Below are 22809 nucleotides of genomic sequence, written 5' to 3' on the forward strand. Positions count from 1 at the left end.
ATATATATATATATATATATATATATATATATATATATATAGCGCTAAAAAAACACAAAACACATTTGCACTTGCTTCCTATTAGCATTCCTCTGTGAAACTTTCCTTATCCCAAACATACACCTGTAATTCTGAACCTGTCCCCAGCTTCCACCTCCATGCCAAGCGCTTGCCTGTGTAACTCATCATACTGAGCTGTTCACAGACTGTAGTCAGACTTCTCAAATAGACTGTAAGGGTCTCCAGGAGAAATGCAGGATTTGCAATCATGCAGTGGCCCAGTGATGACTAGCTAATTCACTCTGATTTCCCTAACTGGAAAGAGACATGGTTGAAGTGATTCATCAAGACATGAATTTCTTAGTCTGTCTCTCTCTCTCTCTCTTTCATTTATTTATTTATTCTAAAGATTTATTTATTAATTCATACAGAACTGGGGTACAAGGCAGAGATGTTGAGGGTGAGAGGATTCATCAGAGACAGAGTGGGGAACAGAACAGGCAGATTGACGAAGTACACTGCTGAGGGGAGCAGCGGGCGGGTCAGGAGGGGTCTGCCACCCAGTGTGGATCTCCTCCAGGGCAGGCAGGGATCAAACTCATGGGGAAGTAGCTTAAGCTTCTTAGTGCGGTGTTTTAACCTGCTGCGCCAACAGGGAGGCCCTATTTATTTTTTTTTAAACGAGTAACACTTCGATACTGAGCAGACACATTTGAAACCAACAAAATCCTACAGGATTATTTTTAAGAAATAAGACAATACACATGAAGCTGTGAAATTAATTCAAGCATTTCATTAAGATGCCGTAATCATCATTTCAAGAGCCAATCTATTAAAGGAAGAACCCAAAAGGCCTGCCTGAGCAAGGTTTTGTCATAAAATTAATTTTATTCTGAGAAGACACAGTAAATTACCTGCATAACAAGCTCCAACAACATGTTCGTGTTGCTTGGGTGTGTCCACTTGGGCTGGAAAAGGTATTAAGGTGCTAGCAGCATTACTTCTTCAGAAGCATCATGCCCTTTGGGTAACCAAGTTATTCATATCCAGAATTTAAGGGTAAGAGTGGTCAAAATCTTAATTTTTTTCATCAGATCTACATACTTATATTTTTAAAAATTGTTAATGTGGAAAGTGTTCGTCTTAACGTAAAGATGACTAGTACTATGTAAATGAAATCCAATTGTATTAAGTTTGCTTTGAAAAATATTAATAACCTTCATAATTCCTCCAATATTTTCAACTATCGAAGCCTTTCTGTTTGAAAGGTCTAGATAGTTTTTATAAAGGTGATTGATAAAGCTCCAATGTGTAGCAAAGAATTACTGACAAGTTACCTAGAAGCCTTTTCCCCCAATTCTATTGAAAAATAATTGGCTTAAGGCATGCAATAAAATGGTCTTATATATATGTTGAAATGGTTACCACCTGTGTTCAGCGAATGGAAGCCACCAAACGGAGACGCATGAAGGCTAACACAATGAATGCTCTGCAAACTGCAGAAATCCCTTGTACTTTCCCAAATAAATTTTTCAAGGAGAGGAGGAAAGAGATTGACAAAAGACAGAATTATTTAAAATGAGGGAGCTGTAAGTGCCTAGATTACTGTTCAACAGCTTATTGTGGAAGGAGCCAACAATTGTACTCATGTTGGAGAATCTAGAAAAGAGGGGCAGGAGTGTGGGTACAGTCGCACAAACACTGGCTGCTCTTCCGTGGGGCGCTTCCTTCTCCGCGACCCACTCTCAGCCCCTTCAACTCTGACAGTTCACCTCTGGTACTCCAGACTAGCTTCCTATAGGTGGAAGAGCTGGGTTCATTCATTTTTATAGGATCTTAGCAAAATTCAGGACTAGTACAAATATGCAAAGAATACTTATCATTACTTGGCATACCCAACAAAATTCAGAAGCAGGAGCTGGTCCAAAAGTTATGGAGCAGTATTTTGTAAGGATCCTCGATTTTTATATATGTATCAGAAGCAGCATGTTGGCTCCTATTTGTTAAACTCCAGAAAACTTCACCGAACAGTATTTTTAGAGATAGAAGAAGTCATCAATTTAGAAAGAAGTATTTATTTTAAATTTTCTCACCACTACCAATTCAATCTGAGGGCTTTCACACAAGGATTAACTTGGTGCATTTTGGGAGTGTGTTTCCATAGGAGAAAAGTTTTAGATATGACAGTTGACACTGGCACATGGTTGGTGTGGGGGAAGAGGTAAATCAGGTGTTCTCAGGTGGAGTAAAAGAAGGATATATGTCTCCTTGGCAGAGAAGATTAAGAAATATTCCAGGATAATCACTGAAAGAAATCACTGCAAGCTTGGAAAATGTGCTAGCATTCCACTTCCCTTATTAAATAACATCATATAGCCTTAACTTTTGAAAAGTTCACCACTAGGTTAACCACTCTTTTATAGGCAAACTATATTACCTCTTGCCTGTCTCTGACCAACTAAAGTAAAAATCTGCTTTAAAAAAAAAAAAAAAAAACCCTAAACATCACACAGGAAGTTACAAACTTTGTAGAAAAAATATTTTGAACTATCAGCATTTTTAAGATCAATAGTTTATTGTTCCTTGCTTTTTTTTATTTTGTCAGCAAAATAATATGCTTTAAGTACCACAAAGATTCTTTTCTCAAATATACTTTAAGAAATTTAAAGTTCTTATTTGTAATACCTGAACTACTTAAAAAATTCTGGAAATTGCTTTATCACTATAAGAGAAGGCATTTTTTAATTATGAAAGTAGTATCTAGTTCCTAAGATCTGACTTAAATAAGAACAGTGAGTAGCTTTTGCTACATAATAACTATAAATGCATAATATAATTATACAATATTATATATATATATACACAAATCTGTTGCATGTACACAAATTGTAAATATGCAAATTGTAGATATAAAAACAAAGGGTCTCTCTAGTGGCCTATGGGTTATAACTCAGCACTGTCAGGCCTATGGCCTAAGTTCAACCCACAGCCAGGAAGCTAACACACATATGTTGCAGAAGAACTCTGTTTCACCCACTGTTCCCCTGAATAGTGTATTTCAGTGAATTTGCCCATACTATTTCTGACTTTGTCTCTGATGAATCCTTTCATCCCCTGCACCTCTGGCCTATACCCCAGTTCTTCTACACAAAGAAATAAACAAGCAGGACAGAAGAAATAAATTTACTGGTTTCATTTATATCATTGCTACTGTATTTTTTGAGATGACATGAATGTATATATTTTCATATATTTACAAGGTAGGTCTCTATTGTCACATGAAAGCTCCAAATTAAAAAAAAATTACTTGGTGTTAATGCATCATATGCAGAAATGTTTCCAATAAATAGTATTTATGGTAATATAGCAACTAGCTTCTTGACATACTAGTTAAAAGGGGTGGGGTACTGGTGGCGCAGTGGGTTAAAGCACTGCACTGAGAAGCTAAAGCCACTTCCGTATGAGTTCGATTCCCGCCTGCCCCGGAGGAGTCCACATGGCGTGGCAGACCTCTCCTGACCCGCCCGCTGCTCCCCTCAGCAGTGTACTTCGTTGATCTGCCTGTTCTGCTCCCCACTCTGTCTCTGGTGAAGCCTCTCACCGCCCCTGAGCCTCTGGCCTGCACCCCAGTTCTGTATGTACAAATAAATAAATCTTTAAAAAAAAAAAAAAAGGGGTGGGGTATACCTAAGATAGTTTAAATTACTAAAAAAAAAAAAGTCTGGATTAAAAAAACATGTAAAAAGCTTAATGTATGACAAAGTATGTATAATAAGTTATTCACCAACTTTTTTTTTTTAAAGGTTTATTTATCTATGCATACAGAACTGTGGGACAGGCCAGAGATGCAGGGGCCGTGAGAGGTTTACCAGAGACAGAGTGGGGAGCAAAATAGGCAGACTGTTGAAATACACTGCTGAGGGGGGCAATGAGTGAAGACAGGAGAGGTCTGCTACACCATGTGGGTCACCTCCCTGGCTCATCAACTTTTCTAACTTTTGACTGAACCATTACCACACTGCATATTATAAAGGAAATCAGAAATCCCAATGGTCCAAGACTCTAAAACACTATGTCTTTGATGAAAGATCACATGAGACCCCATGGAGCCCACTGTGGGTATAGCTGCCATGAATGATTTAGTAAAACTGGATAAAAAGGCACTTGCTGTCTCCCCTCCCAAAAAAGGGTACCACAAAGAACAAGTCTAAACACTGGTTCCATTGAAATGAGAATAAAGTGACACATCCTTTCAAAGGGCCAGACTTAAGGCTCTATCTCCCCTTCTACAATCAATTCTACTCACTATAACAAACTTTAGAGGTTTTGGGGTTTTTTAAATATGGATTTAATTTTTACATTAATTTTCAAAAGCTGAGTAGCTTTTCAATTAAAATATATGACTGCAGGGTGGGTATTAGACTGAAGTGTGATGATATTTGTGACCATGCTTACTTACTCCATCCCTAAACTGCAATTCTCTCTCTCTCTCTCACTCACACACAGTGCAAATCATATTAACTGATGGTTCTGAGTTTAAAACAAGATTGCTAAATTACTTTGTTAACCGTGACTGGATTTACAGATACATAAACCTGTATTACTGTTCCTTCTTTGAGTGTATGTGTCTATCAAATTTAAGTGGCAAACAATGGTCAGGAACCATGTCTAATTCTACGTTTCATAAGTGTGCCTGAACATGTTTTTTTTTTTTTTTTTCCCCCATACTGGATATAAACTAAGACTATAGAGGTACAGGAAAAAAAAAAACAACTTTCCATCAGTTTCTGGAAGAGGTTGAAAGAAACTGAAGTCATATGAATGAGATAAGCCATTTAATCCATGCTTTGTCTGAAAGGACATAAAGATTTTATCCTGGGTTTATTCCAGCAGTAATCTCAACAGTCCCCTCTGGGCTAGGTGTTGGTTGTCTGTCTCCTGGCATTTTTAAAAACAAAAAACAGAAGGGGGGGTGGTGGTGTAAGAAAATTACTGAAGCAGTAGGTTAGAGATACATATACTCTGAGGACAAGATCTGTGCTTCAAAGTACTCTGGAGATTACTGATACCATAATAAACACAGAGAGAAGACAAATAATGATAGCCTTGCCCTTTATATCTTAATTCTGAGCAAGTGAATTCAGCAACAACAAAAAAATTGAGTAACAAGTCAGGCTATTTGCCAAAGTCTAGAAAAAAGAATCAAAGATCACTCTAGGAAAGAACATTCTTTTAATAATATAATACCAATGATTATAAATCAATTATTCTATCCCATCATCATTGAGTACCTAAATTTAGGAGTATTTTACTTTTCTATAGCCTATTAAAAGCCAAATTTAGTCCCTCTTTGCAAGAAAAATAATCAATTTCACTGAATCTCAAGTAGTCTTAATAACCTTCTTTTTCTGTATTTATCTTTGTAAATTTGATCTGAATGTATATATAAACTGCATTAGACTTCAAGTATGGCTTATCTTACAATTTAAGCTGGTAAAAATGGAAATGTGTTCAATAACAATGTTTTAAACAAATATTTAGTCACTCAACATTTACCAGCATTTGTCGTTTAATAAAACAAGGAGAAAGGTGGAGAAATATATATTAAAAAGTTCTTAAATTTGTTTTGAGTAGTGTTTAATATATGCCAAGGAGAAAATCGTTTTTGCTTATAAAGTGAATATATAGTCTAGTATGTACTTAAAGTATTTTAAGCACTTATGGAATATATGGCCATATTCATACATTGGGAACAGTAAGTTTATGACCATTTTGAAAATCTGAAGCAGTGAATTTTCTCATATTTCTTCATCTCATGACATTTTTCTCAGTCTCCTGGATCTTCTCATTCCTTCACACTGACAACACACGCAATGAAGAAGTATTAAAGTGTACTTTCTCACTTGAATCTAGAGCCTTGACCGAGGACCTCAAGGTCGGAAGTGATTTGAGGCACAGTGTAACTCAATCACCTTTGTTCTAACTTCCAATGAACCTAAGTGCCAGAGCAGAGGAAATACGAAAAGTAGGCAATCATTTTAATAGTATGAGCAAAAGCAACTTCCCTTGAAAGTTACTTTTAAATGATGGGAGGGTCAAACCAACAGAAGTAAATTATATCTCTGTCCTACATAAATTCAACATTGCCCCTCACCCCGACTTATTTCATATACCTGGCACAAGGCCCATGGGAAAATGCTCCTGGAGCCCACTTCATGTCTTTCCTGACATTGTCATAATCACATTGTCAGTGTGAGGAACAGGGATGGGATGGTACATGCGGCATGAACAAAAATTCTTTCACCTTAAGTGCTTAATTGTTATACATTTAAATTCTACGTAAAAATAAGCACTGTTTATATTCCCCCAATAATGCAGTCTACCAAGCAACATTAAAAGTATCTAAAATGCTTCAGTTAGCTCTTGAGCAGTCTTATCTGTCCTAATACCTCTTTTATGTAAAACTTTAAAGAGGCATTTCACTGTCAAATTTTGTTTCCTTAATAAAATCATCTGGAAACCTTTTGTGGGGCAAAATATATCCGTTTCCATTGGACTTAACCAGAACATTCTTTTTAAAAGTAATTTGTGAGGGAATCAAGTCCCTAGAAAACTATTGCTTTTTTAAAACGAAGGCTAACTATTATTCCAACTCATTTTATGACATGATCTCTATTCAAATAAGCCAAATGTGTAGTCCAAATAGCCTAAATTCAAATCTATCAAGAAGAGTTAGTGCTAGATTGAGTTGAGGGTTGGTCCTATCTCATTATTCTTGCCCAATTTATCAACTCTTTCATGGCTGATAGATTCACAACAGCTTAATGCTCAAATAAATTAATTCCATTTTCTAAGGGAGAAAAGGAGAAACACTGTTAGGTTCTTTCGTGTGCCTTCATAAAATAAATGTATACTCCAGATTCAGGCTGTGTTGCTATAAACTAAGCTTTATGAATTAGTAAGAATCATAAAGCTACAAGGACATTACAGTCCATCTACTACACCTGCCTGCACTGAAGATTCCTCAGTAATACTCCTAAGCCAGCCAGTGGCAATCATTATCACGAATATGCTAGGGCCTCAGTAGGAGCTTCATAATCTTTTAAATTTGACTTAAAATTCCATTTGCCTGCTGCAAAACAAAGTGATAAAAGCCAAGAGAGGCTGGGGAGCAGAGAGAAAAAGACAGGGAGGGAGAAAGGGAGGAGGGAGAGGGAGAAGACATACATGTGTAAACACACTGTCAATATCTTCAATTTATATGTTTAACTTCAGGAACACAAAAGAAGCCATCAACATCTGCCAAGTGATCTAGAAATACAAGACCAGATCTTGAAATATGGGCCAAAAAAAAAAATCTGACTGCTAAGGAATACCTTGTTTTAAAATGTTTTTCTTTTAAATGTATTGCCAAAAATACACCGTGATTCTGTACAAGTACAAAACTCTTTAACACTGTACACTTGCTCTCCAATTATTCCATTATTTCATTAGAACAAGAGAGCACGGGAAAGGAAAATCCATAATTCAAACCAACAACCATGCAAACCTCAAGAGGTCTTCCAAGTCTCTAGTGGCAGCCAAAAGGGGAAAAAAAAGCCACACCACCTGTCTGTTACCTATCAAATGTATGCCAAGGGAGGGGCCGGGGAGGGGCTGAATACCTGTGGCTAGAAAGCTTATTTACCTTGTTTATAAGTCAGGCACACAGCAGCACTGAACTACAGAGGTTATTCTGATCTTCCTCTTGGCTGTTAGCCCCTAACAGAGGAGGCAAAAGAGGAAAAGGAGAAGGGACAGATTGGAGTGGGGAAGGAGGGGAAAGGAGAGAGGAAGAGGAGAAAGGCTTTCTTCTGAGGCTCACTCTGGCTTCATCCCCTCCCCTCCCATCTTCTCCACCTGAACCTCAGCAGTCGCTTCAGAGTACTTACTGTGGGAAGCTGCACTGTGGGGCACTTACCTCCGGGAACATGTCTTACTGCCTTCCTACATGGCAGAAACGCTTCCCTGTTTTCATACATCCCCTCGACAGGTCTAATCGGTGCTACTAGGTCACTGTCTTTTGTGCTAGTAGCTGCAATGGCGGCCTTGACAGGAAAGAACTTTTAATCTTCCCTTGTACTGAGCCATAAGAAGCAGCGAGTGCTCCCAGGCACAACTCCCCTGGCTCTGCTCCTAAAAATGCTCTCTCAAGTACACCGTTGCTTAGCAATATTTGCCTTCCCCCTGTACATTTGAAATTGGCAACATCTGTCCCTTTGGCAGATTTGACTCGTGCAAAGCACCATGCTCATAGTTTAAAAACATACGACTCTATGAAATGGGCAACCATCCACCTCCACACCTCCCCTGCAGCTGGGGATACAAAGATACCCCAAACAGTTGCATTTTTACTTTGATTTAATTTGTTTTGTAGGGCGACATAGAAAACTACAGGATTTAAGATGGTTTATAGCACTTACACAAAATATTTAAGCCACAACTGGGAGCTCCTATTAAGCCCCACCTAATAAGTACTATGTCTGCACAATTACACCTGAGGATGTGTCTGAACTAAAAACCCCATTTAGTTGGTAATTTTCTACAGAACTAATTCTATCACCAGGTATTATATGTAAATACATATTGGTAAAATAGAATATAAAGGCAATTTTCTCAAGGAATAGGTAATTTTCATGCTCACATTATATAATCCAACCTCATAAATAAAAATACAAGCACACACATGTCTGCAGTCACAGCAAAGGAACCTAAAAAGCCTAGAGAAAAAACAAATTCATTTGAGTAATTCCTATGTTATGAATTTCACAACAAATGTTGCTCAGTTACACATGCTTTTTTTAATCGCTTAACGTAGTCACCTTAGTATTTTGCTGAGAGTTATTCATTAACAGTAGAATTAGTTCATACTATAATTGTATAAAGTAGAAAAAACTACTATAAAAAACAAAGCCTTTTATGGGTAGTGCATATGTTCTGCCTATCATTTTACTTTTTTATCTGGCACTCTGATAGGAAATACAAATCAGAGTAATGAAAAGCATAAAAGTCTACCAAGAATTAAACCATGCTCTGTGCATTAAAACTTTGGCATGTAGCTATTTTTATTCCTTTAAACAAATCAAGCCACAATTTTTACTTTGGCCAAAGCAATTTTGACATATCAGAAACATGTGTTTTCAAAGGCACACTACAGGCACTGAGTTCCAGCACAAGGATAGGCTGACCAGTTTGCTCTCATCCAGTCTCTATCCTGAAGCTTATAGAAGTAGAAAAGACAGGCTGATGCTTTGAACCACTAAAAGGACACCCAAGGCCCTCCCTGGTGGCGCAGCGGGTTAAAGCATAGCACTAAGAAGTCAAAGCCACTTCTGCATGAGTTCGATCCCCACCTGCCCCGGAGGCAGACCTCTCCTGACGCGCCTGCTGCTCCCCTCAGCAGTGTACTTCGTCGATCTGCCTGTTCTGCTCCCCACTCTGTCTCTGGTGAATCCTCTCACCCTCCGCATCTCTGGCCTGTACCCCAGTTCTGTATGAATAAATAAATAAATCTTTAAAAAAAAAAAAAAGGACACCCAAGAGGTCTTGTCTCTAGATTTAAAAAAACTCTGAAATTTTAGAGTAAGAATGGATCTGTAATCCTGCTTAGCTAGAGACATGAATTCAATACTCTAGCATCCACTTTTCACTATAGCTCATCACTCACGACTTGCCCAAAGGCACGTAATAACATTTGAGAAACTTGGTTTTCTTATTCCAGTCATATGGGAGAAACATGAGCAAACTTTGCAAATTAGGGAATTTTCAACAATCTCAACCATCTTCACTGATCTCCACTGGTTTTGGCCTGGCAGGGTGGCACTTAAGAGCATGGGTCCCGAGTCAACCACACCAGCTTCCGGACATGGCTCTGCTATACTGCATGAAATTATGGCTACTCCCATGCCCATTCATAAGGAGTTTGTGGCCTAGACCACAGAATTCACACCACGTGATTTGCTGCCTGATACCATAAATTAGTTTTTCATGTGTATCATGATGACCAATACTGCTGAAAGTCCTTCCTTCACAGGCTTGAAGGACCTATGCCTGTATAGTTCTCACAACTAAAACAATTACCGAACCATGAAAGTTGGTCTGAGCAAGTCCAATACATATATTAGTGGTACAAACTATTCGTTCAAGTCTTTTATCTCCAAAAATATATTTTAAAACTGGGGTGAATTAAACCCATGACATGGAATTTTATTACTTCAACCAAAGCAGCTGAGAATTATCAAATCAATCCAACATTAAGACATTATTTGTGGTTCTAATGATAGTTGTAAAATCAATAAAGACAAACTGAAGATAGATCATATACAGCTTTCCTACACTGTGAAATTGATCTCTACTATTATCCATGTAAAAGGAAGGTGGGAAGTACTGTAGTTTACTATAGGCCAGGCAAATCTATCCCATTTAATTTTAATGATGGCGGGTAGCTCGATTAGAACTGACTCATGTAAAGGTGGAAGAAAATGAGCCTACATATTCTGGCTTCACAGGACTATGACAGTACTGTGCAATTACCTTTCTTGACAGCTTTGAATGCAGGGCCCTTCCTGGTGGTACAACAAGCTAAAGCACAGTATTCGAAGCTCTCTGGAGCCACTGAAGCATGAGTTCGATCCCCGGCCAGGGAGGCGACTCACATGGTGCAGCAGAACTCTCCTGTCTCAGCTGCTGCACGCCTCAGCCGTGTATTTCAGTCCATCTACCTGTTCTTCTCCCCACTCAGTCTCTGATGAACCACACCCCCAACCCCCACCCCTGGTTTACACTCTAGTTCTTGTAGGCATAAATAAATAAATCTTTTAAAAAAAGCCTTTAATGCAAAACTATTACAATGACCCAAATTTTAAATTTTAAGGAAAAGACATTAATTTAGTATATGTATTCATGCATTCAGACAGTATTAATGTTAAAATGATGCAGATACAGCAGGTATTTATTAAATAATGTACATCAGTCACAGATCTAAGGGTTGCATGTACATTTTCTTATTTGAACCTGACAATCACCTGATTAGGAAGATTCTATCACTATTTCCATGACATTTAAGAAACTGAAGCTTTAGCAATAATTTTTAACACTGAAGTAATTTGTATCTGGCCTAAGATATACCCACCGCTAGTATCACAGGAAATGTAGAGGACTTGTTTGCCGCAAAGACCTTGAAAACCAACTTCCTATTATTATAAATAGATTACATTAAAAGACATCAAAGTACATGATACTGGACTTGGTATAGAAAACAGCAGAATCCAATTACTACAACTCAAACTTCTTTTTCAAAAAGAACCTTAATATTTCATAGACATAAAGAGCATCACTGACTATCTACTTCCTCATTACAAATATACTGAAAAACTAAGAAAGCCCACTTATACTTGATAACAAGAATAAGAATTCATGGTTATTGGTAGTGGCAATAGGCTATCATCAGATGTGTGTGTGGCTGGGGGTAGTTATTTAAATATAAACAAGTGCTCGCATCGCATATCTTAAGGGCTTATAAGAAAACATTTCCACATTTGGAAATAAGGTGAAAGAAGCAAAGTATGACCTGTGTGTAATTCCTTTTAAAAGACTGAAATATATCTGGATTAAATACAGTTACACTATAAATCCTTGTATTTAGTGTATAAATACAATATACATACATATATAAATATATTAAATACAGTTCACTGTAAATCCTTCTAAAAAGGTATGTCTTTTTGTAGGTTTGGGTTCTCATCTCTTTGATCTGCTCAAAATGAGACACAACCACAAAGACAAAAAAAAACCAAAAACAAAACCAAAAACAAACAAAACACTTCAATTCAAAGTGAGAGAACACCAACTCCCAGAGCCCCAAGCAGATGATATGAAGGGCCCAGAGAGGGCAAAACAAGTCGGAATGTGTTTGCTGTCTCAGGCATTGACCATTGCTCCTTTGTAGGAATGCAAGTCTTATATTGCTTCATTTTTAAAGTGGTGGGGGGGGGGAGGGGAGGAGAATCAAAGCCCAGATTTCAGCGTCAAATTTTTAGATGTTGCAACAAATCAGTATACCATACAAGACACTGCCCCTCTGTGGGTGACCACTCTTTCAGTGTTGACTTTGTTTCTTTCTCTCCCAAATGGACGAATAAGAAACATGCTCATTTTGAAGAGTCTCTTTTATAGTAAAGATGGTCCTAATACATATGAACATCTTCAGGTCCCCCAAAAAGGATTCTGAAAGGACTCTCTGTATGGGAGAAAAAGTATTAGGTAACTTCATTGCTTTTACTGAGATGGTCTCCTTTTTGCAGTTCCTGCCAAAATCCGCTCTAGTGGACCAGCACATGAAGGCTGACAGATCATAGAAACATGAACCACGTAAGCAAGACAAACCACAGTGTAGTTATTTTACATGACTCACATGGAATAAATCTGTGAACTATAGGTGAGTCATAACATAATAAAGGACACAATTAGGTTCAGAACAACACACCAGTGTTTCCCCTTATCTTAGCAACTAGTTCACTGGAATCTTGAGAAATAAAAGGGACATAAAGAATCCTGGTATCTCTATTTTACCATTTACTGCAAGGTAATTAATCTTACTAGAAAATTACATCCAGGTTGGGTATTTTCCGGATCAATAACTCTTAAGTTATTAGGATACCAATTAATGGTACCCTAGTGATTTAATCGTTAATGCTTTTAACACAAAATGGTTGGCTCATTCCCCCAAAAGTAATTCACTCAATGGCAAATATCTAAACTTGAGAATCCTTTTTGAGAGTAACAGCAATTTTATTGTATATATCACTTACGTATATGTACTTATATATATTATATACACCCTAACATTTATATATATATATATAGAATGTATATATTATGCAGTATACATAAGATAACAAACACACACATATACATGCACATTCGAGGAAATCTGGTCTTATTTAATAGAGGAAAGCACCTATACACATAACAGACACATAAAAATTGTTGTTCTCCAACAATTTTACAGTTCATAAATCTCCAAACTCAATACTAAAAAGTACAGCAATTACGAGGCTAGGGCTTACTAAAAATGACTAAAGACTGCTTTAGGCGGCCTATTTTCAAACCCACACATAAAAATGCCTAAAATGAGTTGGGAAATACATAGGATGAAAATGGAAAGCAAGCAAACTTAAAAATTATTTAACTTGAGCCCTCCCTGGTGGCGCAGCGAGTTAAAGTACAGCACTAAGAAGCTAAAGTCACTTCAGCATGAGTTCGATTCCTGACCCACTGGCTGCTCCCCTCAGCAGTATTGATCTGCCGGTTCTGCTCCCCACTCTGTCTCTGGTGAATCCTCTCATAGCCCCTGCACTTCTGGCCTGTACCCCAGTTCTGTATGCATAAATGTTTAAAAATCTTAAAAAAAAATTATTTAACCTAATACCTGCTTCCCATCTAAAAGTCCGCATAGGAAATTCAGGCCTGAGTCAAATTATATTGGCTGACAAAATTATATCTGCTCTGACAAACATTAATAAGAGATTATCACTCAGACTCCAGATCAAAGTGAATTGTGGAAGAATTTCTAAGGCCAAACACAGAGCAGGAAAATCCCTGTTTTGCCTTGGTTCTCATATTATTATAAAAACGAAGGCAAGCATGCTATGATACAAATTAGTGCTGCCCTCAAAATGTTGGCCACCTAAAGACCGAGTATGATACAAGGAAGAAGTGCTGAGTATAGAAGTCTGTATGACAAGAAGAAAAAGTCATCTCTAAAGGCCCTGTGAGAAGCAGGGAGAGAAGGAAGCCTCAACAAGTGTGCCTCAACCCTAAGCTAGAGACAATCAGTCCTGCAAAGAAGGCAAGTAAGAGACACTGAGTGTATCCTGCAGATGATGGAGAACTGCTGAAGAGTCTAAAACAATTACTTGATCTAATTTTCATATTCTAAAATCACTCTTGTGGAACAGTGTAGGTGATGGTTTGAAGAGAAGGGAAAAAGCAAGAAGACAAAAGTCAATAGTTCAAGAAACAAAAAAAATATGAACTAGAGAAGGACAGAAAAAGAAATGTTCAACAAATGTTTAGAGAAAGACAGGCGACAACCATCTGAAGACAAAGACAAAAACTGGAGTTCTACAGCTAAGAAAGCCTAAGAAAACTAATGTGGACACCAGCCCCAAAAGCTGTGAGTATCATGGAACAAACTTCCTCAGCATCTTCAAGGAGAACTACTCTCTTGACTACAGGCTCCGGACATCCAGGCTCTAAAATAAAAAATTCTTTTAAACCCATAAAGTCACAAAATTCTTACAGAGTAATATCTATAAGATTGGGTTACCACACAAGGTAGGTGACAACAAGAAATTGAGACCGATGACCAAGAGAAAGGAGGGGAATGTTTGTGTATGTGTAAAAAGGCACAGCTAATGGTCTCCATTTAGAAAGTTTGGGTCTGGATATAACTATACCTATAAGACCAGCTGGATTAAAAGGATCCAGAGCTCAGAAAACTTGGAATTTTAGCCTATAAAAACCAATTTGCGGTCCTCCTTAGTGGTGCAGTGGGTTAAATAAAGCACAGCACTAAGAATTGAAAACCACTTTTGCATGAGTTTGATCCCCGCCTGCCAGGGGGGTGACCCACATGGCGCCAAAGACCTCTCCTGACCTGCCCACTGCTCCCCTCAGCTGTGTATTTCAGTACATCTGCCTGTTCTGTTCCTCACTCTGTCTCTGGTGAATCCTGTCACCGCCCCTGCACCCCTGGCCTGTACCCCAGTTCTGTATACAAAAATAAATAAATCTTTAAAAAAAAATCTATTTGGTGGTCAGCAGTATTTCAGTATTTGAAACCTAAGTGCAGCTGAGAACCCCAGGAAATTTTACAGAATAAGAGATGGTTGAGGGAAGAGCCTGGGGAAGGGCAGGAAACACGAAGGGCAGCCTCCAAAGGGGATTGAGTTCTGCCCTTTGTGTTTCCTGCCCTTCCCCAGGCTCTTCCCTCAGCCATCTCTTATGGCATGTCCATAAAAGGCACAGGGGAAAGCCAGACAACAAAGGAGGGAAGTGTCTAAGAGAATCGTGGTCAAGAGTATCAAATGCCAGGGAGATTATTTAGACTATGCCAGCAAGGACAGTTCTTGACTTCATGCAGCAGTCCTCTGGAGGTTCTGGGTGGAGCTGCCATAGAATGACAGAGGCACAAGTCAATCTGAAATGGGCTCAGAGAAGGAAAGGGAGGAGAGGAAGCAGGCACCCCACGTTTACTTACTTCCACCTCCTAAGCTTTGACTGAGAAGGCAATAACAAGAAAGTAGTGATCAGAGTAAGGCTCAGGGGAGGGGAGGCAAGGTTCGGTTGCTCTTAAAGTCAGGAAATAACTGAATGCGACCTTAGACTGGCAGGAAAAGAATCAAGTGATGGGAGAAAGGTTTGCAGTAACCCCCCAACCCAAAAGAGGGGGAAGGGTGTGCAAGTAGAGGGCAAAAGAACACCCTCTTCTCTGAGATCAAAGGGAAAGAGCTAAATGTTAGATGTGATACAGAGAGTATTTTTTTGGGGGGGTGGTGAGTCACAGGTGAAGAGAATTCATACCTGGTGCTTGCCTTCTCTAAATGAATTAGCACAGTTAAAGAGTCAACAAGCTACATGGTTTTCCATGATCAAACCTGAGATTTAATAATGATCTTCTCATTTGAATCATCTGTGCCAATATTTGCATACATTATCAAGTGGCAACATGAAGGCAGCGCTGTGTCGAAAATAACTCTTAATGCTTTGAAAGTTACACAAAAGACCATGCTTTGTCATGGAGTCCTGGAAGTAAGAGTAAAGGTCTGTCTGGTTTCCGCCCTCCACCTCTGCCATTTATGAGCTTAAATCATTAAAGTTCATAGAGACTCTTGTTTCACGGCATGTGAAGTGGTGATTTGTGCCAACTGCCCTGCCTATCTGGCAAGGTTGCTGTAACAATAGAAAGAAACAAGTAAGAGTTTTGGAAATCAAAAGGGAGTGAGGGACACACAATATTTCAGTGTGCAAATGGTTCACAGGGATGCCAAGCTCTGCGGATGCTGCTCTGGGAGAGAACCTGCAGCAGCAGGCAGGGGCAGTAGATGCTCTCACTTAGGCAAACCAACTCTTACGAAATTTGTTAACTCCTAAGCAACCACGGTCTTTCCCTAGGCTTTTCACCTGCTTGTCTTTAACACTTAATCAAATGTTTAGGGTTTTATTTGGCTAGAACATCTTAACTTGGAATCTGCAGTCCTTCTGATCTGATCCCACCTATATCTCTGAAGTACACTGGGATAACAAGTTACAAATGTGTTCAGTCTTCCTGACTCCTAATTCTTTAAGAGCCCTTTGTCCAATTCCTTCCTTTTCCCTTAAGGTCAGTTCAAACTTTTAACACTCCTACCACCACCTCATGAGCTCTTATTCTGCAGTAAGCACAGCTCTAGAATTTCGTAATGGATCATATCAATCCAGGGCCCGACTCCAGAGCTGAATAAACTGACAATACAGCAAGGTCAAATTCCTTGTCCAAACTCTCACATAATATCACATTATACTGTCTGTCACTGAACCAAATAATTTTAACTAACAAGTTTAATACTTAGAGAAATTACTCAGTAAGATACAAAAGAACTTCAAAAACAGGTCCTATTCTCACCAGGCAGCTCATCTCCCCGTTGCTCTCCTTCGCCCCACCCAATCTCCTGGAGCCACAGGTCCAGCTTCTCGTAAGTAGACTCAGACTCACACCAGGTCTTGCTACTATGCCGCCTTTGCTCTCTCTAGTCATTTAGCCTGGAATGTGCTTTTGCCAATCCACAAAGTGCTTCAAAAGTTTATTCTTAAAAAAATATACACACAGCTTCCTCTTTTGAAAGGCGACATAACATAGGTATCACAGTTAAGGGTGTGGACTTGAGTCAGACTATTTAGATTTGGATTCCAGATCCAACACTTAAGGCCTGAGTAAGCTTCGAAGTGCCTCTCTAAGTCCTTCAGTAAAATGGTGATAATGTCTACTGCATGGAATAGTTGTAAAGATTAAATGAGTTCATATACATAAAGCAGTTATGACAATTCCCACCATAAGTTATTAATGAACAATGTAAGCATTAAAGTTTTATATTTCCATATGTTTTCCATAGTCATTATAGCGTGTATTTGTTATGCTATGGAATAAGTTTACTATATGTGCATCTCTCTCCCACTAGCTCCCTTTATAGCTAGCGGGTGTTCAAATATTTGTTGAGTAAAGACAGAAGCCTAGAATGCACAAGTGTGAATCCTTTTATGACCAAATTGCTCCTGACAGAAAAGAATTCTTAACATTTTGTAACAATATCCAGACTATTTGATAATGGAGAGATTTTCTCTTACAAATTAACATTCTCAAGTACGAAAAAAATGTTGGAAAACAAAAAACCAATTACAGCATAAAGTTCTGTCTATCAAAATGTTCTTCTAAAATGCAACTGCAAATACTTGCTTTGGGGTGGAGTATTGCAAAAAAAAAAAAAAATGAACTGCAAGGAAAAGGAGAATCCATAAAATTTGACAGCAAGAAACATGAATAACACAGGATGCTTTCATTTCTTTCCTAATGCTCACAGTTCAAGTCACAGCTTCAAATCTTTGCCCCAATATGAATTTTTAGGACACATTTGTTTGAATATTGCAATAAAAATACCTAAGGAACAAAGCTAGAAATAGGACCTCTAATTACTTAAATACTGAGTTTCCTAGATTAAAACATTAAACCTCAAAACCCTTTGACCAAAGGGATTAAGGAGATTAGAATGGACTTGACAAATTACCACAGGGTTAGCAGGAAAAAATGCATAGAAAATAGGCCAAGTTTAAATAGGGAATGACATGCAACTCAAAAGGAAACTGATGTGTGTGGACACAACCTCTGTGGGGAAAAACACAGTCTGGCAATTTCAACAATTAAAGAAAGGAACAATATCAATGTAAAAATAGCTGCTTATAACACTCTTGGAAAATGTGAATACACTGCAAAGTTAACCTTGGGAAATAGTGATTTCAAATATATCTTGACAACTGGAGAGGAGAAATACAGGCCAGAAAATAAACTTGTTATGATAACATGATCCAGGGCCCTCTCTTAAAAGGAATTCTGCTTAAATATCTCATGATTATTGGTCACTCCCACCAAAACAGTCCAAATCAAAACCACCAACTGTCATCAACAGAACTCCCCTTGGAATATCTGGTTTTCTGTCCCTGAAGATTATCAGCTGGCTCAAAATAAAACACAATTAATCTGGGGAAGAGCTACGATGACTCGGGGTAGCTATGGGAGAGCCTGGGAGAGCACGCAGCTTGGAAAGATTCTGAAGAGTTGAATGTCTGCATCTTGGCAAAGGCACAACTTGAAAGACCCAGGGGGGATCCAATAACCCTCCACAAACATCTCAAGTGTGAAAACAACAAGGAGGAACAGGAATTTCTTATCCTGGTACCAAATGTACTTCTGGCATTTTGAAGAGGAATAGAAAGTAAAACATAACAAAGAAAACAACTCCAATTAATACCCCTCCAAAGGATATTCAAGACTGAAATGCAAGCTTTCTTTTGAGGCTACTATAAGCAATCTGATTCTTTATGCTAACTCATTTCTAGAAAATTTAGAGTTTTTTCAAAGTTATTTTACCTAAATTATTTTAAATGTTTTCTTCAGAGTTTGCTTTTTTAAATTTTACATATATATCAGGTAGCAGCCTCTACTTAGTTCTAACTGGGGAAACTAAAAATCTGATTTTTCACCAAAATTCTCCAGTTTGTAAATATTGCCTTAAAGGGGAAAAACAAGAAAAAGAAAATACATAATATAGGCAAATAAAATAGTCTGCAGTTTCTGTTCTAAAATTTCTATCAGTCACTTGCTTGTATTATTTAATCTCTACTTATAGAGTTTTGGGGTCTAACATTTATCCAGCCTCTAAGCAAACACAGGTTAGTTACTGTTCATTATTTTACATAGATTGGAAATATTCTGATCCAGACACCCAACATCTTCAGGGGACACTATTTACAGAATATCTTTTTGCTTTACTATCAGTTTTTAAATGTAAACAGTCATACAGGTCTGCTCAACTGAGTACTAATTTTAGAAAACTCAATTTAAATTTACTATGTAAGAGTTACTGTAATAAAGGCATTTTTAGAAGACCGAGGAACTCTAGATAAGGTTGTAACAGAATCTCACTTTCCTATGAGCTTAAAAATGTTGCAGATGCAGAAGGTGAAACCTGAGTCGATAAGAGTGCATAATCTTGGGGAATTCCAGCCCATGCTTCTTCCCTAAGCCTGCATTCATGTTCTACCCGTCCATTTAATGAGATCGTTTTACCCCAGGCCCATAGATGAGACTCCAAAACCACTGGGAAGGGTCCATTCTCTAACCCCCAGTGGAGTTCTTCCAAAACAGTTTTCATTTCCAGTCCAAGAGAATCAGATGCAAAGTTTTGAACCTACCTACATGCTTATAAATCAATTTCCTAGGATGGGGCCTGGAAATGTTTATCTTTACAAGTTATATTTGTAATGGGTGATTCCATGGAACCACCAAATTTCAGAATGAACTAAAAAATTCTATTTGATCTACAGTGTTGGATGTGTAAACCAAGACTTGACAAGTTTTTATATACGTCATGACATTGGTACATGGTAGTCCCTTGGCCTAGACTATGGGTGCTGTTTAACTTCTACCACAATGGCTATGGTCTGAACGTTTATGCACCCCCAAAACTCATATTGAAATTCTAACCTTCAAAGGTGGTAAGATGCAGGGCGTTTGGGAGAACTTAAAGTTCTGAGGGTGATATCCTTGTGAATGGGATTAGTGCGTCATAAAAGCAGCAGCAGAGGGATTTCTAGTTCCTTCCAAAAAGTGAAAACAAGCTGAGAAGATACAGACTGGGATCCAGGAAGAGGGTACTTGTGTAGTAACATGATCATGCTGCTGCTGCCTATATCTTGGACTTCCAGGTTCCAGGAGTATGACAAATAAGTTTCTGTTGTTTATAAAACTCCCACTCAGTGGTATTTTTGCTTAGCACCTCAGGTAAATTAAGACAACCCCTTACTTTCAGCAGTTCAACTCACTGTTCATCTGTCATTCGAAGAGTACTTCCTCAGAGTATTATTCTGTGAGTTCCTCCATTCTATCATGGTTCTCCTTTACTCAGTTTAAAATAGTTTATAGATTCTTTTATAGCACTTGCCAGAATTCTTACACTTAGCTGAGTCATTTGAATAATGTCAGTTTTTAAAATCAGAACTATCTGATTTTGCCATTATAACCTGATCCTAAGCGCTAGGTCTGGCAGACCTTAACAAGGTGTTCAAGATATTTTAGTTGACAGTGCTAAATTGGTGAAATATGGGAGAGTGCAATCTTCTTAACTATACTTTGAGTGGTACAGCTAAGATGAACTACCTGAGCACTTAGCTCATATCAGGGAAGATCCTCTTTGGGGGTTTTCTAAGATATTATGAAAGCTAAACATGGAGGTAGGAAAGAGTGTCTGCACATGCAGATGCAAAGTGAGTCACCACTATACAGCTGTTTTTCACTAGGGGTTAATTAACACTGTCAGACTGGCTGTTTACATTGAAAAATGATCAATTTAAGAGCTGCCATGAGACAAAATGGCCCAACAACGAATTCACAGCTGCAGGTAACACTCGGGTCTTGGAAAGTAGGTTGGAAGCATCTGGTAACAGAAGTTATCCTTAAATAATGTTATGAGAGGGCCTCCCTGGTGGAGCAAAGGGTTGAGTCTCAGCATGAAGTTTTCAGCAGCTACTGAAGTATGAGTGCAATCCCAGCCAGGGAGCTGACCCACATGGCACAGCAGACCTCCCCTGTCTCCCTGCTGCTCCCCTCAGCAGTGTATTTCAGTAGGTCCATCTGTTCTGCTCAGGATTCACTGTTTCTGGTGAATCTTCTCACTCCCCACATCTCTGGCCTGTACCCCAACTCTTGTATGCATATAAATAAATAAATCTTTAAAAAAAAAAAGTCATGAGAAGTCATACGGAAAAGAGCACCTGCTCTTGCAGAAAGTAAGAATTTCTAGGCATCAAACTCCCTGATCTTGTCTCTTGTTTATGACTGCCAACTTACCTGTATTGGACATAAAGGGCATCTCAAACTTACTGTATGATTTATCCAGAGCTCTTGGTTTTCCCTCTAGAACCTGTTCCACTGGGCTGACTCCATCTCAATATCTGGTATGTCCCACCATCCTTATCTTTCAAATAAAGAAATCTATGGACTTTTATGACATACCTATCACTTTTCATCACCTCAGGCCCACTCCCATTACCAAGCAGTCACACAGTCATATTTGCTCCCTGACAAGTATATCCAGAATTTGTCCACTCTCACTATGCCTGTGCCTATTAGTTACTCTGGGCTCTCATCATTTCTCAAAGCCTGAATGGTTTCCCTGTTTCTATTCTTGCAGCTCCCCAAACCATTCTCTAGCCAGGAGCCACAGTGACCTTTTCTCAAAACAGGCAAATAAATATAGCACTCCCCTGTTCAAAATAATCCAACAATCTCCATTCTCATTTACACAAGAAAAGTAGAAAGACCTTAGAATTAGGAGCTCTGTTTCTGCTACTTGAACACACACACACACGGACGCCATCTTCTTTGCTCACTTTAATTTGCTATCTTTAGACAGAAACAAAGGCAGGTCTATCTCTGATGTGGCGATTATACAGCTGGAAGATATGTACATTAGATCACCAAACTCTGACTGAGCCTCCACAGGGTCCTTTCAAACTGCTATGTATCTTCCAGTTGACACACAATTAAAACTGACACCTGAAGACAAGTGTGGTTTTGTGGTCCAATCCTCTAATAAATCAGAATATTGATCTTTCAGTAGTATCTCCCTTCATAATTTTTGGGAAAGACTGACTTTTTATTATAGTAATTTGTTTTTACAACATTCTGTGCATTTTTCCATCTCAGTTTTAATCCCTGTGGGCTTCCCATCACTAAATCACCTGTGTGCCATCACCATAGTCCTGTGCATTTCCCCTCCCTCATTTTTAATCCCATTTCCCGCTCCATCCCTGTAAAATGTCTCTAATATGTAGCTGTTCATTATTATTTTTGGGGAAAGACTAAATTTTGACAGTGAGAATAACATCCTGGAAAGAATAGCATTTTTCAGGATAAACAACTAATTTATATACAAGCTTTATATTTGGTCCACTGTATGCTCAAATCATTTTTCAATAAGTTTTCCAATTAAAATATACACCACTTTGTGATTTAATACATTTTGATTGTCACGACTAAACCATATGGGTGAAGCATTTAAATAACTGGTAACATACAAGCCAATCACAGCCTACATGTTTGGTGATCTTTTGATAAATGTGTCCATGGATTTTTTAGTGAGGTATAGAGATGTTCTCAGTGCTTAACTCGTTATGCATCGATTCATAAAAGTGGTTGCTGCACCATATAAAAACAGTATGTTAGGGCCCTCTCTGGTGGCGCAGGGAATTAAAGCACAACACTAAGAAGCTAAAGCTACTTCACCACGAGTTCAATCCCCTCCTAGGAGGTGACCCACATGGCGCAGCAGACCTCTCCTGACCCACCCATTGCTCCCCTCGATGTACTACTCAATCTGCCTGTTCTGCTCCCCACTCTGTCTCTGGTGAATCCTCTCACTATTCCTGCATTTCTGGCCTGTATCCTAATTCTGTATG

The 22809-nt window shown here is 38.5% G+C and overlaps 1 protein-coding gene across 3 annotated transcripts in view; it reads right to left on the reverse strand.

Moving 5' to 3' along the window:
* The window catches only part of AFF1 (AF4/FMR2 family, member 1), a 183608-nt gene that overhangs the window by 55560 nt on the left and 105239 nt on the right, over nt 1-22809 (reverse strand). The window contains exon 1 of one of the 3 annotated variants that reach the window (XM_012724179.1): nt 7961-8040. The exons of the other annotated variants lie outside the window; for them this stretch is intronic. Coding sequence (XP_012579633.1) covers nt 7961-7972 — 12 coding nt within the window. The 5' untranslated portion in view covers nt 7973-8040. Of the gene's footprint in view, nt 1-7960; nt 8041-22809 lie in introns of those variants that run through there. 3 annotated transcript variants of the gene reach the window in all.

This window comes from Condylura cristata, unplaced genomic scaffold (genome assembly GCF_000260355.1).
Source record: "Condylura cristata isolate star-nosed mole 26May11 unplaced genomic scaffold, ConCri1.0 scaffold00012, whole genome shotgun sequence".
Lineage (NCBI taxonomy): Eukaryota > Metazoa > Chordata > Mammalia > Eulipotyphla > Talpidae > Condylura > Condylura cristata.